Genomic DNA, 17,346 nt, shown 5'->3' on the forward strand with positions numbered 1-17,346 from the left:
TTGGGATTCCCTGGAGGTGACATTCCATTCGGTGTACCTCAGGAATATCTCTTGATAGCACATTAGCCTCTTAGAAGAAAAAAACAAAATGTCTCCGATTTCTTTTTATTTATAGCTACTCTTTTACTTTTATTCTTTAGCTCTGCTCTGAGCATATCAGAACAGTGCTGCATTTTGGAAGAGTGCCCTTGAGTTGACCAAAGGCCTTAGTTTTGCTTCATATAAAAAAGTTCACAATGAACTCAACTGATGAATTAAATGCTGTACTTTGATTTGAAAACACTATGTTTTTTTCTTAAAGAATCTCTGTTTAAAACAGGTTATTTTTTCAGATTTTCTTGAATGAATCAAAACATAAAAATCATTCAGAGAATATTTGCAAATTCTCCAACCTAGTGAGATGTGAGGATTAAAATCAAAGTTACCTTTAAAAATATCTAGAACATGTTAATAAATCGCCCAAGAATGTGATAATAATTATATGTAATAAGATCTTTAGCAATTTTAAATCAATTTACCAATTGTACAAGTATTAATACCAAAAACAATACCACAAATTTTTGGTTAACCACAAAATCCCTTTGTTTCACTTTTTAAAAAAAATCTTGGAAACCCTTTCTAAACGTAAAGGTTATTTCAACAAAAAAACCGTCCTCCTTGTACGACTCCACGACATCATTGATTGATCTTAGAATCACAGGCTCTTAGAGCTGTAGGGACGTAAGGGTGAGTCTTACCCAACCCCCTCATTTGCACAGACAGGCCCTGAAAGCAAGAGATGCAGGCAGTTGCTCAAAGTCCCGCAGCCAGATGATCTCAGAGCCAGGCCCGAACAGGAAGCCGGGGTCTACCCACTGCGTTTTCTACCACTCCAGATCATCTCCCTGCTGAGCAACTGCATTATGGAAGTGGAAGAACATTCGAAAACATATATACTGACTCTAGGACAGAAAGATTCTTCTTGTAATTGCTCTTTCTCGTACAAGTGGGACATAGCAAATTCCACTTAGAGAAAATGTCTAATAAAATGTTAAGGTATGCCTAGTCTTGCTTTAACAATCCTCGGAATTAGCCAGACAATAGCCTAGCCTTTTGGGGGGTGGGGAGACTCTCCAGATGTTCTGAATATTTCTGTCATTTGGAAATCATTGCACAATGGCTAAATTCACCAGGTGATTCCTTACCATCTGGTGTGGTACAGATATGCCACAGAACTACTAGAGTATTGTCCATGATATAAACAAATGACCAAAAAAAAAAAAAAAAAAAAAAAAATTCAAATGTAAAATGCTCTTTTTAATTACTAAGTTAAGAAAGTTAAACAATTAAAAAATGTAAACTCACAAAGAAATCATAACAAAAAAGGAATTAAGACTTCAGAGTTGCTACTAAGTATTAAAAACTTGATAGAAATAGGATTTTTGATTTGTTGTTGCTAAACATATGTAATTCAAGGTTGGTACAAACAGCAACTAAAAATGTAATACATTTTTTTGTGCATCCCCATGAAATGTAAAGCAGTGCATAGTTATTCCACTGGAGAACTCTTGGACGTATAGAAAATCATTCATTAGAAGTACAGGACATTTAAAACACTTATTTTACAATGGGAAATATACAACCCCCCACCCTTACCGTCCCCACAAATTTTAGTTGCATAAGAGAGTTTAGCAGGTTGACATGACTACAATGCTATGGGTTTTAGATCATTTAAATGTGGTTACAAGGTTTATTAAATTAAAAATGTCTGAAACATTTCAGCATTCATATTTTTATAAAAGAAGTTTGTGTGGTATCCATCTTCCAGTTCCCTTGGTAGTATCGGCCATTTGCTTGCTTAAATATGCTGACTTTTAAGTTTCAAGAATAAATCCTAGTAAGTTGAAGCAAATACTGGTAATGGAACTTGTGAATTCAGCTCCTTGGGGGGTTCTGAAAAGAGTCAAAGTAACAACCATCCACAGATAGTCATGAACAAAAAAAAGTGCAAACCAAATGAAAAAAAAAATCATGCTTTGCAAAAGCCAAAAATGAGGCCACTGGTTTTTAAAATAACACCAGGGCTTTGATGCAGATTTTGCAGTAAAATCCTCACTCTGGATCCCGTAGCTTTGTGGCACAGGTTGGCCACGGTCTCCACATTAGCACCCACATGGTCTATGTACAGGGACATATATATTATATATATTCATATTTATAAAAAAGGAAAAAACAAACACCTATCCTGATTGTTTTTTTTGTTAAAACATGAAAAAAAATTTTATTGTTTTAGACAAAGAGGCCACTTTTGGAAAATAATACTTTTTTTTAGTTGAATCAGGTGAAGACAGAGTTAAAATCACATAGGATTTGCATTTTAAAAAAAGGAAAGCACTAGGATCGTTGGCACTGGAGTAACTATTTACAATGAACAGAGGTTTGGCCTTTTACATAACATCAATACAATGCATTTTCCAAAGTCTGAGAAATAACAAGGTTCTGTTTCGAATGCTTCACAGAGGAGGTTCGGATTTGGGGACAAGTGTCATTAATGAGGGCCATGGAAGTTCGTCAGCTTCAGAGTCACATGCAATCTGATCCTGGACGGTTCTTGCTGCTCTGCTCAGGAGCAAGCAGCTGGCTACGGAATTGAAAGCTAATGGGGAGGGGGTGGGGAAGCCTCTGGGACAAGGCATCTCTCTGCAGACCCGGGTCTTACAGGTTTTCACCAGGTTGGTACTGGGGCTCTGTGGCAGTAAAGTAGTCTTCCAGGAAGCCCTGCAAGTACTCAAAAGTGGGACGCTCCTCGGGGTCCTTTTTCCAGCAGTGGATCATGAGCTCGTGCAGGGAGATGGGGCAGTCCTGCGGACAGGGCATCCTGTAGCCGCGCTCCACCTGCTCCAGCACCTCGCGGTTGTTCATGCCTGCAAAGACAAGCACAGTGAGAGCGGGCACCTCCGGCTGCAGACCCTGACCACCGCGCCTGGCACGCCCTTCTACTCTGAGCCTGCACATGAGTAAGACATGTGGAGGGGCCCCACCTCACCCAGGAGCTGGACCCTGCCTTTAGTGGGATACCATACAACTCAAAAATAAAAAAGGAACACAGGACTGATACACGCTGAAGCCCAGATGATGAATCTCAAAAGCATTATAAGTGAAAGAAACCAGACACAAAAGGCAACATATTGCATGATTTCATTTATATAAAATTCTAGAAAGGCAAAACTCCATCGATAGAAAGCAGGCCAGTGGTTTCCAGGGGGGAGGGGAGGAATGTCTGCAAGGGGGCGAGAGGCAACCTTGAGGGGTGATGGACATGCTCTGTACCAGGGGCCAGCGAATTTCTCCTGTAAAGGGTCAGAGAATATTTTTGGCGAGTTGCATATGATTCCTGTTGTCATCTTCTTTTTACAACCCTTTAAAAAAGTACAAAACAAAAACAGGCTGGGAGCCAGATTTGGCCCACAAGCTGCAGTCTTCTGATGCCTGTCCTCTATCATGTATGTGGTGGTATGACTGTTTCTGTTTGTCAGAGCTCATTGAATTGGATTCTTAATATTGTTGGATTTACATAATAATTCAATTATTTTGAATATTATGTATAATATTCTGTATAATTTTATGTACAATATTCTGTATAATTTACATAATACTTCAATTAGGCTGACCAAAATATATGAATAAAGCAGACAAAAAAAAAAAATCCCTGTGGGATGAAAGCACACGGCCCCTTGTTTATAACATTCATGAACTTCACCAGTTAGTTTTCCTCATGCCTGGAGGAACTCCTGGTGCCCCCCTGTTCAGATCTGCCATCATGGCTGGGCACCATTTGGCCCAGTGACCCCACAGTACCCCAAGGTTTGGTGACTTTGATGAGACAGGGCCTCTCCAGTGCCTGTGTTAGCAATGACTTCAGCCAGGTCGTCTATCACTTGGGACCCTCCTGACCCTCTGGGGGAACTGACTAGTGTTGACACATCAGGCTGCACAGCACTAAAAGAAGACATGGTGGGAGACTGCTAACCCTTGAGAGAAGGCAGCCGCCCGCATGCCGGCCTTTTTGACAGCACAGGAAACAGCGTACTTAGGGTGAGGCAAATGCCTTGACCCCTTTCCCAACTACTGCCACGCACCATTCTCTAATTTTTCCTCCTTTTCTTGCCATACCACATTCTACCATCTTCCTGCCAAGCCTTTATATGCTTTGGCTGCTCCTTGGCCCCAAGCCTGTAATCTGGAATCCTCCCCAATTTCAGACCTCGTTAATTTACGAAAGCAAGAAAGTGATTTCAAGCCATGCAGAGACCTAGGTTTCTTCCCGTCTCCCAGGACTACAGCAGGAACACAACATATGCAAGTAGCTCCCTTGAATTCTGGAGGAAACGGCAACCTGCTAGCTAGGAACCTGTCAGCCTGGCCAGAGGCACAGGGCCCAGAGCACAACCCTGTCCGCCTGGGTTGGGACACTCAGATGTTTGGATCTGTTGCCAATTCTCTTTGCTGTGTTGTTACTTTTGGAGCTGGGTGTATCCTGGCTCCTCCTTGCTGTCAACCCCGACCCTGTCAGTCACATGTTTGTCCAAACCTTTTTAGGATGCTTTCTTATTCTCTGCCCTTATAATTTTGAGTTGATAAAATCCATATATTATTTCTGCTGTATTGAAATATGCCTTCAATCTAACTATTGTACAATAACCTCACTCACATGTTAGGGCAACCTCTTATTTCAGGGAGAGAGTTTGGTGAAGGAGTCTGGGTCCCTTTGGTAAAGGAATCTGGCCTCTATGTCACACGTGTCTTTACAGGCACCTTCTTTTTTTTTTTTATTGGAGTGTCATTGGATTTAATGAGACAGTGGATCCAGTTCTACATGGCTAATACTCTCTTATTCATATCTTATTTAGGGCAATAAGTTGTGTAACCCTTTTTTCAAAATTTTAAAAATTATTTTATCAATATACAATATAGTTGATTTTCGTGTCCCTTTACCAATTCCTTCTTTTCCTCCCTCCTTCCCCTCCTCCATCAACATCATATCTGTTCACTTGTCTTAACAAGTTCAAGGAACTGTGATTGTTGTGTCTTCTCCCCACCCCCATTCATTTGAATATTTATTTATTTATTTTTATTAGCTACCACAAATAAGTGAGAACATGAGGTATTTCTCTTTCTGTGCCTGGCTTATTTCACTTAATATACACAGGCGCCTTCTTTAGTTGGGTGTTTGAAGGGAGAGACGTCTGCTCTGTGGCTTAATTAGCTGAAATCCTCCTTCAACTGCTGAAAACTCAGGATCTGGGTGGGAACCTGGAAACAAGGGGAGGAACGTGGAGCAGCTTGGAGAATGTAAGGCAGCCTTTTCCTGCAGTGCTCTAGACAAACAGGGTAAGGGACAGAGGACAGCATTTCCTCATCCAGAATTCCAAAATCCAAAAAGCTCTGAAAACATAACTCACCTGGCAGCAAAATTGATCTGAACTCACCTCATTTGGCCATAAAACCTGACCTGATGTGAGGCTATTTACTGTTTTTATCTTTTCATACATATGCCCCAGAAAGGTTACGAAGAGAATACAATCACACATCAGGACAGGCATTCTCCAAAGTGTGTTCTTTGCCACATATTTTTGTACAGTGCTTGGTTTCATAATATTTTGGAAACCATAGTGCCTGTACCTGCAGGAATCCCTCTTGTCTCTGCCCCCGCCAGGAGCCCGTAGGAACTGGAGGAAAGACAGGATGAAGGTTTCAACCTCAGAAGGTATGACAGGCCCTTCTGGAAGTGGTTACAACCCCCCAGAATGCCTCCAAATGCTTTATTCTGTTGCTGAGACTCCATCCAAAATGGCACCACAGGGTTTAATTAATCACTTTCCCATTGCTCTGTGGCGCTTATGTCAGTAAATGTTTCATTTTATTAAAAAACAAACTCCTCAAATGGAAAGATTTCACTTTTTTAAAAAAACAAACAAACAAAACACCTCCTAATTCACTCTCTGCCAATGGAAAGTTTAATCAGCCACTTGGGTCAAGCCTATTTTTCCAGTGCTCAGACCAAGCCTTGGACACAGCAGATACGGCAACTTGCACCTCAGCATGTAGCATCTCCTGAGGCAGCTGCTGCCTAGGCATGTGGTGCCGTGGTACGGAGCTGTCACTTGGCCCCCACTGGACATGGCTCACGCACGTGTTCCTTCTTGCTCTCCCCCTCTTTCCCTGCCTGCACCCCTCCGTAATAACTTCGTATAGCATACATTATACGAAGTTATACGACCTTATGTCAGTAAATGTTTCATTTTATTAAAAAACAAACTCCTCAAATGGAAAGATTTCACTTTTTTAAAAAAACAAACAAACAAAACACCTCCTAATTCACTCTCTGCCAATGGAAAGTTTAATCAGCCACTTGGGTCAAGCCTATTTTTCCAGTGCTCAGACCAAGCCTTGGACACAGCAGATACGGCAACTTGCACCTCAGCATGTAGCATCTCCTGAGGCAGCTGCTGCCTAGGCATGTGGTGCCGTGGTACGGAGCTGTCACTTGGCCCCCACTGGACATGGCTCACGCACGTGTTCCTTCTTGCTCTCCACCTCTTTCCCTGCCTGCACCCCTCCTCTTCCTTCTCTTCTCATGCCTTCTTCTCCCCAGACCTCTCAGAGCATGAGGAGCACATGGAAACACTCCACGCACTGGGCCAAGTAGAAACGTACCAACGACAGCTTTGCCAGAAAAGTGGGATATGCCCTTGGCTGACAATGACAACTGGAATGGAACTAGCTCTTTTCCAGCCATCCATGAGCCAGAACCCACATGGCTGACCCGCAGACCTGGCACCTTTACAGTATGTCCTGCGACGTTAACTGCACAGTTGAGATATGCCCACACGCCAAGGTGTGGGCTGGATTTTATTTTACAAACAATAATAAATTAAATGGATTGTGTTAACATTTAAAAATAATATTCTCAGTTATAAGAGCCAGAACCCACATGGCTGACCCGCAGACCTGGCACCTTTACAGTGTGTCCTGCGACGTTAACTGCACAGTTGAGATATGCCCACACGCCAAGGTGTGGGCTGGATTTTATTTTACAAACAATAATAAATTAAATGGATTGTGTTAACATTTAAAAATAATATTCTCAGTTATAAGAACTTTGAAAATCATATTTTTTTTCCAAGAATTCTCTTCTGGCAAATGGCTTTTTTTGTAAACGTACACTATCATAAAAATGAGCCTATTTAATTTTTTCTTTTTAGGTGGTATTGTATTTTTGTTAGAAAGAAAACTGTTATCTCCTCTTTTTTAGCCACTTTTTCTCACGACAATGGTTTTACCTAATATCTGGTAGGTAAAGGGCAGTGAATGGGAAGGGATTTACATGAGCGTGGGCACCAGCGTGGTCAGGAAGGTTTTGAGGGACAAGGGGACACTGGAGAGAAGAATCTTTTTACCATCCTTCCAACAGAAGAGGCGGACAGATAGGGAGGAGAATGCCTATGCGTGTTTTTCTTTTTCTTCCTTTGTCAGTGGGGAGAGGGCTAGGGGAGAAACAGAAGAGACAGAAACTTTAAAACATGGTGTCTGGGCACATTTTAGGGAAACACTGTCATCAACACTTTAGGCCTCCAGGTTTTCTAGTGGGAGCTGCAGTAGAGACTGTTTTCCAGCAGCAGGGGCGGTCCCCACCAGCCAGTGGGGCCTGGCTGTGGGAAGTGCCATATGCACATTGTGCGTGTGTTCCCTGGTTCCCAGCCTGTGTCAGGGAAGAGGTGAGGGCTGGGCAGCCAGCAAGCACAGAGACCACTGCCCGGTTTCCTTCCAACCCCCTCCTCTGCTCTCCCCGCCCCACCACAGCAACCTGCCCCTCCTGCTATCTCCTCGCTAGAGTCAGTCAGGAAATCGGGCCATTTCCATGGGTCACTCTCACAAGGTCCAACTCAATGGTACTCAGGCCACAAAAAACCTGAGTAGTCCATTGTGTGGGGGTTTGCCTTTGAACCCCTCTTCCCTGTGTCCTCCGTGGGAGCCCCATCACCTTGGATTTTAGGCTTTCAAGCATGGTCCCTGATATAGCATTACTTCCAGTCAGCCTGCCCAAAACACTGCAGTTGAGATTCTCCAGCCAACAGGACTGTACTCACTTCCTGCCAAATGACTAGATTATCCTTCCTAAATCATTTTGCTGGCTTCCTCCAGCAAACTTAGAAGTCAAGTTTCCAACTCTCGCTTTCAAACCCCAATTCTGTAAGGTTGCCAACAATGTCTGCTCTCATGTATGTGTTTTATTTTCCCTTCTCTCCTTTTTGATTTTTCCTCTCTTTTTCTTTTCAACTTTTCTGTTCCTTTTCTTTGTGCTGTACATTAACTCAGTAGAGCCTCCCCTCTTCTTTTAGATTCTTTAGGGAAGGAATAAAAATCACTTCCACTGGCAAAACACCGAACTAGATGTCACTTCTTGACTTCTGACTTAGCATGTCTCAGCAGCTGACGTGATTTCTTCTGGCCTCAGTTTCTCCATTTGTCAACTAAATACCTCAACATTTACTGTGCTTTCAGCTGTTTGAAAAACGTCTTCTATGAAGGAAGGATGTTTGTGTTTTATAGCTTTCCATTTGTGCAGCCTCCCTATATAGATCTCAGAGGGGCCATATCTGCACAATTGGCAATTTTAACTGTTATCCGTTCACGTTGGCATCTGGATTTAACTATGAATTGCAAGAACTTGGATTTTTGTGCCGTGTGAATAATGAGATCTCAGAGGGGCCATATCTGCACAATTGGCAATTTTAACTGTTATCCGTTCATGTTGGCATCTGGATTTAACTATGAATTGCAAGAACTTGGATTTTTGTGCCGTGTGAATAATGAAGCACTTTTAACAAGGGGAATGATGTTCGGGTTATCAGACATCCAAATTACTTTTGCAAACTGAGCTTTCTATTCAAAAGAAATTATACTATATTGTGCATAAGGCCTTCTGTGTGAGGCTCCCTTTGTTTCTCTGCGTAGACCCTGTAAGAAGCCCCGTCTGTGTACTCCTGTGTTGCATGGTGCTGCGCTAGTGCTGGGAAGGAGGGGCGAGCTGCTGGTCTTGCTCAGCGCGAGCCTGCACCATCGCATTGCTCAGAGCCTCATGTGCTCCAGGTATCTTACAGCAAGCACGGGGCTTCAAATTAGGTTTTGGTATAGGATCAAAGTAAAAATTTTTGGCAGAGAGATGCTGATCAAAGAGTATAGATGAAAATAAAAGACTGCTCTTGAGAGGTACAATAAGGACTAGTTTTGTTTCTCTTTCCCTGTCTTACCAGATAACCTCAGGGCAGCTGTTTCTCTTAAGCCCTCTATATTAATAAATACAGGAGTGACGGCTACTCAGGTATCACAATACTCAAAGGCTATTTAAAGTTGATAATATGATATTATGAAGAACTCCTTTCTCACAGAAAAGAGCAGTGACAAAGAGGGTGAGGGTGCCCAAGAGGAAGGCTGTGACACTGCACAACAGAAAATGAAGGGCAGCAGAATGCAGGGCCCAGGAGCCAGAAGTCCCTGTCTGGCTGTCCTCCCTGTTCTCTCCTCCTCTCACCAGCCACACTGGCCAAGAGCAACCTTGTAGGGGGAAGGGACAGCATGACCTCTGGGTATTCCAGGCAGGATTCTCTCTCTGAGTAAACATCCTGAGCTGAAGGAAAAGCCCCAGGGACCAACGAGGGCAGGGAGGGCAGAGGACATTGCACCCTTAGCTAAGATTAGGGGTTTCATCCTACTTCCCACTGTCTTCCTGGCTGGAGAGTCTTAACCTCTTCCTTTCCTTTGAAAAGTCTGCTCCTTCAGGCATGTTGAAAACAGAGGTTCAGGGCTCTAAGGCAGAAGGAGGACCAGGGTGGGACTTGAAATTCTTTAAGGAAGGCACTACTAGTTTTGCTAATTCCCCTTATCTCAAGTCATTTATCAAGTGACTTGAAGTGTTCAAGAAAGTCAAGTGGCTGCCACTTGTTGAATGATTTGAAAGTGCTCCAAATGTATGAATAAACACTATTTGCTTAAGAGAATCTTCATATGCTGTCAGACCCCACCAAATACACAAAGCAGGTGTTCAGTTAAGAGCCAGGGCACAGAATGGCCAGACATTCTGCCTAGACTGGTGCTGGAACATGGTGTCTGAACTGATCACAGGGTCAGTTTCCCAGAACAACTTTGAGGACAGAGGGTACCTCAGGGCTGGGAGAATACATATTATATCTAGGTGTGAAGAAGATGGAATACGGTTAGAAGGTTTTTGCAGGCTATGGGCCAAATTTAAAAATCTTGTTTCAAAAACCCCATGGTTTTCTGGTTTTTGTTTTTTTTCTTTCTCATTCATTCATTCATTCACTTATACCTCTTGAGAGTCTACTATGGGGCAGACACTGTGCTGGGCATGGGGAATACATAAAAGTAGCTATGTTCTCCTCAAAGAGTGCAGAGCTACTGCGCAATACAGATACATAAACAGGTGCTTCAACAAAATTGTACCAGGTGTCACAGAAGCAAGCGGAAGGGGCAGCACATTTGGTCTGGACATGGGGAAGATTTTGCAAAGGACGTGACATTTGGTTGGGCTCTGAAGGACTCTGAGACAGAACAGCCAAGAAGAGAGACTTGCATGTTCAAGAGAGATCTCTTGGTGGGTCTGGGGTAGAGTGTGAAGGGCGGGTGACGGCAAAAGAGAAATTGTAAGTTAGGCCACGTCACTCTCATGCTCAATGCCCCTTATTTCCCTTCTCACTGAGAGTAGATCAAAAGCCCTAACAATGACCTAGAAAGGCCTGATCTGATCTGCCTCTGGGACCTCTGGGACCTCCTGCTCCCTCTGCTCCCGCCACACTGGCTTCCTGTGGTTCTGCAGGGTCTTGGTGCTCTGTATTCACCCTTCCCTCTTCCCACCATGAAAGTTTCCACCCCCAGGTACCTCCTGGGCTCAAGTCTCTAGTCTTTACTCTTCCTTCAGATCTGTACTCAGATGGCACCTTCCCAGTGAGGCCCTCCCTTGCCACCCTCTATTCCCTTCCCCGTTTCATTTTTCTCCCTAGCCATTACTGCCAGCCAACGTGCAATACATTTTGCTTATTTACCTTCGTTTATTGTTTGTCTCCTCCAAGAAGAATGAAAGTTTTTTTTTTTTTTTGGCTGGCCAGTTTGGGGAACTGAACCCGTGACCTTAGTGTTATAAGGCTGTGCTTTAACCAACTGAGCAATCGGCCAGCCCTTAAAAAGAATGAAAATTTTTAAGGGCAGGACTATTAGTTGGTTCACTGTTGTATTCCTGGCACCTGGAACAGTATCTGGCATATAGTAGGCGCTCAATAAATGTTTGTGGACTAATTGAAGGCAGAGTTATGAAGGACTATGCCAAACTAAGGCTTCTGGAGCTTATCTGGAAAGCAAAGGGAAGTCCTGGACATTTTTAACTAGGAGAGTGAGATAACTGGGTCTCTATTTCTGTGATATTCACTCAGTAGGTGACAATGACAAAATGGTAGTGGTGGAGGGAGGTGGGGAGAGACTGGGAGCAGAGAGGAAAAGGATTTGAGAGAGGTTTTGAAGGTGAAATGACAGGTTGAAATGCATAACTCTGATTTTATGGATCAATTCCAGAACACTGCTTTTACTTAAGTGTTTTTGTTTCTTATATACAACAATCCACCACTATAAAATCAGTTCTAGTTTTGATGCAAGGAATGGTTCTGAACCCCGGCTCACAACAAAGCAAGCTAGACTGCAATGCTGAGAATGCATTCAGGTCAGGCTGCTAGCAGAGAATTGATAAAACAGAGCTACACACCTTGGAAGCAACCTTCCTCGCCTGGTAAGGTGATGCGACTCCTTTTCACTACTTCTCTGTTAAACTCAGCGTCACATGTCAGTACTACTCCTTGGTGTCAAGGTTCTCGTTCAGACACTGTCCTCCTCTTCCTTTTAATCCATTCCTTTGACAAGGCTTGCTAACTCACCAACCAACCCAATGTTTTATTGTCTTCTCATTCCTTTTGCTCTTTATTTGGTCACACCTCACATACTCCATTCTAAGTCCCTTCTCTGATGCTCACTTCTGGACCTTCTTCCATGCTGGGCAAAAATGCCTGGAAAGCTTTTATAAAACCATTTATAGGTCACCTCCTCCTTCCCCACCTCCATCCTTACCTATCAGTAAAAGTACCTTTCCTGTGCATCAAGGTGACAGAAAGCCATTCTCAGGTTTGGAGAACTCAGAAAATGTACGGCCACCTACTGTTCTTGAAAAAGGAATTACTTGAAAATACACTCTGGCCAACTGAGAAATTATTACATCAAAATGTAGAATGGGGGGCCGGCCCCATGGCTCACTCGGGAGAGTGTGGCACTGGTAGTGATGAGGCGGTGGGTTCAAATCCTATATAGGGATTGCCAGCGTGCTCACTGGCTGAGCGTGGTGCTGACAACACCAAGCCAAGGGTTGCGATCCCCTCGGCACTGGTAGTGACGAGGCGGTGGGTTCAAATCCTATATAGGGATGGCCAGCGTGCTCACTGGCTGAGCGTGGTGCTGACAACACCAAGCCAAGGGTTGCGATCCCCTTACTGGTCAAAAAAAAAAAAAGTAGAATGGAAGTCATGGCGGATGGGGCCTGGGAGTCTGTCCTGGGGTGCCCACCCACAGGCACAAAGACTCAATGCAGAAGAGTATGAGAAGTGCCCCTCAGCACACACTGACTGACTTGGCCACACTGACAAACAGCGAGCATGTAGAAAAGAATGTCCTTCCTTTCACAGTGACATCTGGATGAAGCTTAATGAATCTGTTCCTTAGGAATTGTTGTCTTTCAGTAAAGTAACAATCCTATTATTGCAATCCCTCAGCAAAAGCTTTTCCCTCAAGAAGAGTTTTCTGTCAGATTCACAGTCCAATCCAATATGATTATATCTGTGTTAAAAAACAAAACCCAAGCAGCACCCATGGCTAGGAACAGGCCTGGGAACCATTTCCTGTGGCTCTCTATGGGGGAGGAGCAGCTCTGTCACTCCCTGCTGACATGGTGCCTCCCTGTGGCAGCACACGAGGCTCCCGATGACTGGCTCTCGACCACCTTTCCAGCCCATCTCCAGGCATTCACCTCGCATGGCCTCTTCTCCTCAGACTCATCCTTTGGCTCCTAGAACTGGCCCTGTCCTCCCAGGCCTCAGTGCCTTCCCACATGCCAGACTCAGACTGATTAGGAAGCTCTTCCTGCTCCCTTGACTGGAGGAAACCCCACTCGCCTTCCAAGGTTTGGTTCACTCGCCTTCCCCACACAGCCCCTTCTCCCCACTGCCCACAGAATCAGAGGCCATTACCAAAGCCTACTGCATACAGCAGTTGCTCACAGACATAACTGTGCACAATAAGCTGAACTTAGTTCTCATTTCAAACTCCTTTGCCATCCTCACCGGAGTCTGAGGGAAAGGCCCCTCTTAGTACCTGCTGTATGTAGATTCCTGAATCATGTGCCCTGACCCCATTATCAGAATTAAGATTTGGGGGGCCGGCCCGGTGGCGCACTGCTACAGTGCGCTGCTTGGGAAGTGCGGCGGCGCTCCCGCCGAGGGTTCGGATCCCACATACAGACTGGCCGCTCACTGGCTGAGCGAGGTGCGGGAGCAACACCGAGGGTTGCGATCCCGTTGCCGGTCCCGGTCCGGTCCGGGCGCGACACTGAGGGTTGCGATCCGTTGCCGGTCACGAAAAAAAGACAAAAAGGAAAAAAAAAAAAAAGAATTAAGATTTGGGACCCACAGTGGGTATATTCAAGTAATCCATTCCTTGAGGATGAATTCCTCCAATGATAAATAAAAAATAAGGCTGCTTCTCCCTGGCTTTGACGTGTAGTTTATCTATCTGACTGTAAGCTCCATGAGTGCAGGAACTAAATTAATTTATTTGCTAGTTGTTCTCTCTCCTGCACCTAGAACAGTGCCTAACTGGAGGTAGGCACTAATTAATGTGCGCTGAGAGTGTGAATGTCCTATTTGTATGATTTCCCAGCAAGAGCAAAATGCCTGGCACAGTTCACACTTAGTGAAGCTACGCTGAATGAATGAGTCTAAGTTGTAAGATGAAGCCATTTTCTTTATGCTAAAACCAAACCTGATGAAAAACTCCTTCAGAAATATACACCTGCCTTCCTTCTCTGAAGCCACCCCTTTGTCTTGGTTTCTATGTGCAACCCTGAGAAACAAAAACCAGCTTTGTGTTACTGTAAGGAGAGGCTTCACAGAAATGCAAAACAATATTAACCTTTCCCCCCCACTTGCATTTAACACACCAGGTGACTATAAACCTGGGGTGTGGGTGGGGGATCAGGAAGAAATTAGTTCAAAATTCAGACAGTAAAAAAAGAGGTTCCTTCGCAACTTCAAAATTGTGAGACATGCACATTTTCCCCCTTGAGAGGCAATTCGAAACCACCCGTGTTGTGCTCTAGCCCCTCCAGGGCAGCCCTTTCTTCTGGGCTGCTTGGCTATTCCCACAGCCTCTGCCCACTTACACATGCCTGGAGTGGAAGCCGCTGCAGCATCAATAAAACTGACTTACACCCGCATCTCTAACTGCCCGGTGCTGGCACTTCAGAGACTGGGAATTTGTCAATTACACCTCCATGCCAACCTGGCTGTCCTAGGAGTCCCAAGGCTATACCAACCCAGAAAGAGATCCTCTTTATGTGCACTTCTCTGTGCTCTCTGATGATGACCAGAAACAATCATAAAGAACGAACAAAGGGATTACAAATTAATCTGCCCTCACTGGCTCCTCTCACTGCAAAGATACAATTACAAACCCAGGATTTGCAAGAGACCTAAATTCCTCATTAATCTTTGCTATCGTTTCTATCACCGCTTCCCTGCCCCCCCCCCCTTCTTCTTAAGCTCCTTTCTTGGGCAGAGAATGAGGGGAAGCTATGTTCTTTCTTTCCTCAGCAGTAACTGAAAAATATGTCCTTAGCATTTCAAAAAGCAGATCGTCCCTGTGATATAACCACTAAAGCGTGGAGGTGAAATGGCACAAGTGTCCTTTACATCACCATCTGTCTAAATTAATGAATTTAAGCATGGACAACCTAAACCTGTGGTTTCTTTGGATAGCATGATTCTGATAGTACAGATAAATTCCAGGGTCTCAGAATCTCCAATTTCTTTACATTATACTTGGTTTTGTATAGCATATTTTGACTGTTCAGCAACAGGCAGTGGGTGGTCTCTACAGTGCATTTCACATGTTCCTCTCCTCTCTTTGGCCATCTGGAGCTGGGGCCTACAGAGAGAACAGGTCCTGGCATCTTCCTGCCAGGTTCACTCCATGGGTCAATGCTACAGTGTAATCAAAAAGCAGTGGGGGTTTTCTCCTCTTTCCCAGACATGTCTACAAACTCCATTTGGGCAGAAGCTCTGCCAGTGACATTTCTGCTTAGGAGCCACAAACACATACTCCTACCGAGGGAGGAGAGATTCCATGAACTGGGGGAACAGAAGCATTCACACCAGCTGCTAATTACCTTAAAGTTGGCACATACTTCATGGTGGCTGCTTGTCACCATATCGCAGCAGTGCCCAGGTCTGGTTTTCTCTGGCTAAGTACCTGTGTGTGTTCTTCAAACTCATGCTCAGCAGAAAGCCGAGGATGGGGCTTAGAAAGCAAACTGGGTAAGATTTCCCCAAATGGTCTCAAATGAGCATCCAATTAGAGGCCCATTTCTGCTATGTAGGTCTCGCTCTTACCTGGGTATGGCACTCTTCCTTTGGTGACCAGCTCTGTGAGTAAGATTCCAAAAGACCACACGTCAGACTTGATTGTGAACCTCCCATACAGGGCTGCTTCAGGGGCTGTCCACTTAATGGGGAACTTTGCACCTGCAGAACGAACACCTGGTTATTCATCAGGCAGAAAGCACTGCACTGGGTATGGGGTAGGGGAAGGAAGGGCACCTAGAAGCCACTTTCATGGGAACAGGTTTAGAGAGGACAGGAAGGAGGTGAAACAGGAATGGACTGGGATTGAGAGGGTGTGGGTCTGGTCCTGGTTGCGGGACCTTAAGCAAGCCAGTTTAATTTTTTTTTTTTTTTCCTTTTTGTCTTTTTCCGTGTCCGGCAACGGATCGCAACCCTCAGTGTCGCCCCCGTACTGGACCGGGACCAGCAACGGGATCGCAACCCTCGGCATTGCTCCCGCGCCTCGCTCAGCCAGTGAGTGGGAACCGGTCTGTATGTGGGATCCGAACCCTCGGCGGGAGCGCCGCCGCGCCTCCCAAGCGGCGCACTACAGCAGTGCGCCACCGGGCCGGCCCAAGCCAGTTTAATTTTAATTTTCCCATCAAAGGGTTGGATTTCAAAGCATCTTAAAACCTCAATAAAGGGGAAGAAAAAGCCTTGGTTTCTTGAACCTATAACCATGCTGAGTGTCCTAGGTTTGGTTTGGAGGTGGGTCTAAATTACAATTTAGAAAACTGATTTATATATTTTTCTTTCACTTTGAAATAATGCTATATTTTAATAAATACATATAGCATTAAATCATAATGCTACTCTCACGAATCTTCGTGTACATAAGACCACCTCTTTCTTCCCTCTACCCTTTCTCCATATAGCGGCCATCTGTACTCCTGGGTTAGTTTTTCCTTCTATACCATATGATCACTTTCTTACCTCCCTACCTTCTCCTACCAGCCCAAGAGGGTACTACTCAAGGTTTGTTTTTTAAAGAGCAGTCTTGCCTCGATGACTGTCTTATGAATCTCTGACTTTGCAAGACCAAGGAGCAAATTCATGCCAAAGTCAGTAGAGTCTTTTCTTTCAAATTTCTCTGATCATTAAAAGGATCCTCCTTCCAAACCAAAAGGAAGGGTGGGCTCCACCTGTGCTTTACAATGCTAGATGTGTGTACAGGGAATTAAAATGGATTCAGCAGTCTGTGCTCTCAAACATTAGGCTCAGCAATTATAAAGCAATTCTAGATATTTCACTGAACAAACTAAAAGAAAAGCACAAGGAATTTTTTATTACTGATGTAAACACAATTATATGTTTAAAGCATGTTAATTCTGCTTAGGAGCCCTACAAAAATCATACAAAAGCTGACAAAGTAAGAATGTTTCATAGTATCTTTTATGAAAAGTCACGATGTGCAAAAGTGGCAAATGAGGGCCGGCCCGGTGGCGCACTGGATAGTGCGCCGCTTGGGAAGCGCGGCGGCGCTCCCGTCCGAGGGTTCGGATCCCACGTGCAGACCGGCTCCCGCTCACTGGCTGAGTGAGGCGCGGGAGCAACACCGAGGGCTGCAATCCCGGTGCCGGGCCCCCGCCCGGGCCCG

The 17,346-nt window shown here is 44.6% G+C and overlaps 1 protein-coding gene across 2 annotated transcripts in view; it reads right to left on the reverse strand.

Moving 5' to 3' along the window:
* Positions 1 to 1,275: 1,275 nt before the first annotated feature.
* The window catches only part of FYN (FYN proto-oncogene, Src family tyrosine kinase), a 172,409-nt gene continuing 156,338 nt past the window's right edge, over positions 1,276 to 17,346 (reverse strand). The window contains exons 12-13 of one of the 2 annotated variants that reach the window (XM_008580667.1): positions 15,759 to 15,890; positions 1,276 to 2,903 (exon numbers count right to left, since the gene is read on the reverse strand). In XM_008580667.1, the coding sequence (XP_008578889.1) occupies positions 2,695 to 2,903; positions 15,759 to 15,890 (341 nt within the window). In that variant the 3' untranslated portion in view covers positions 1,276 to 2,694. The remainder of the gene's footprint in view (positions 2,904 to 15,758; positions 15,891 to 17,346) is intronic. The other variant, XM_008580668.1, reaches the window with a different exon arrangement.

Source organism: Galeopterus variegatus, unplaced genomic scaffold (assembly GCF_000696425.1).
Source record: "Galeopterus variegatus unplaced genomic scaffold, G_variegatus-3.0.2 Scaffold2143, whole genome shotgun sequence".
NCBI lineage: Eukaryota > Metazoa > Chordata > Mammalia > Dermoptera > Cynocephalidae > Galeopterus > Galeopterus variegatus.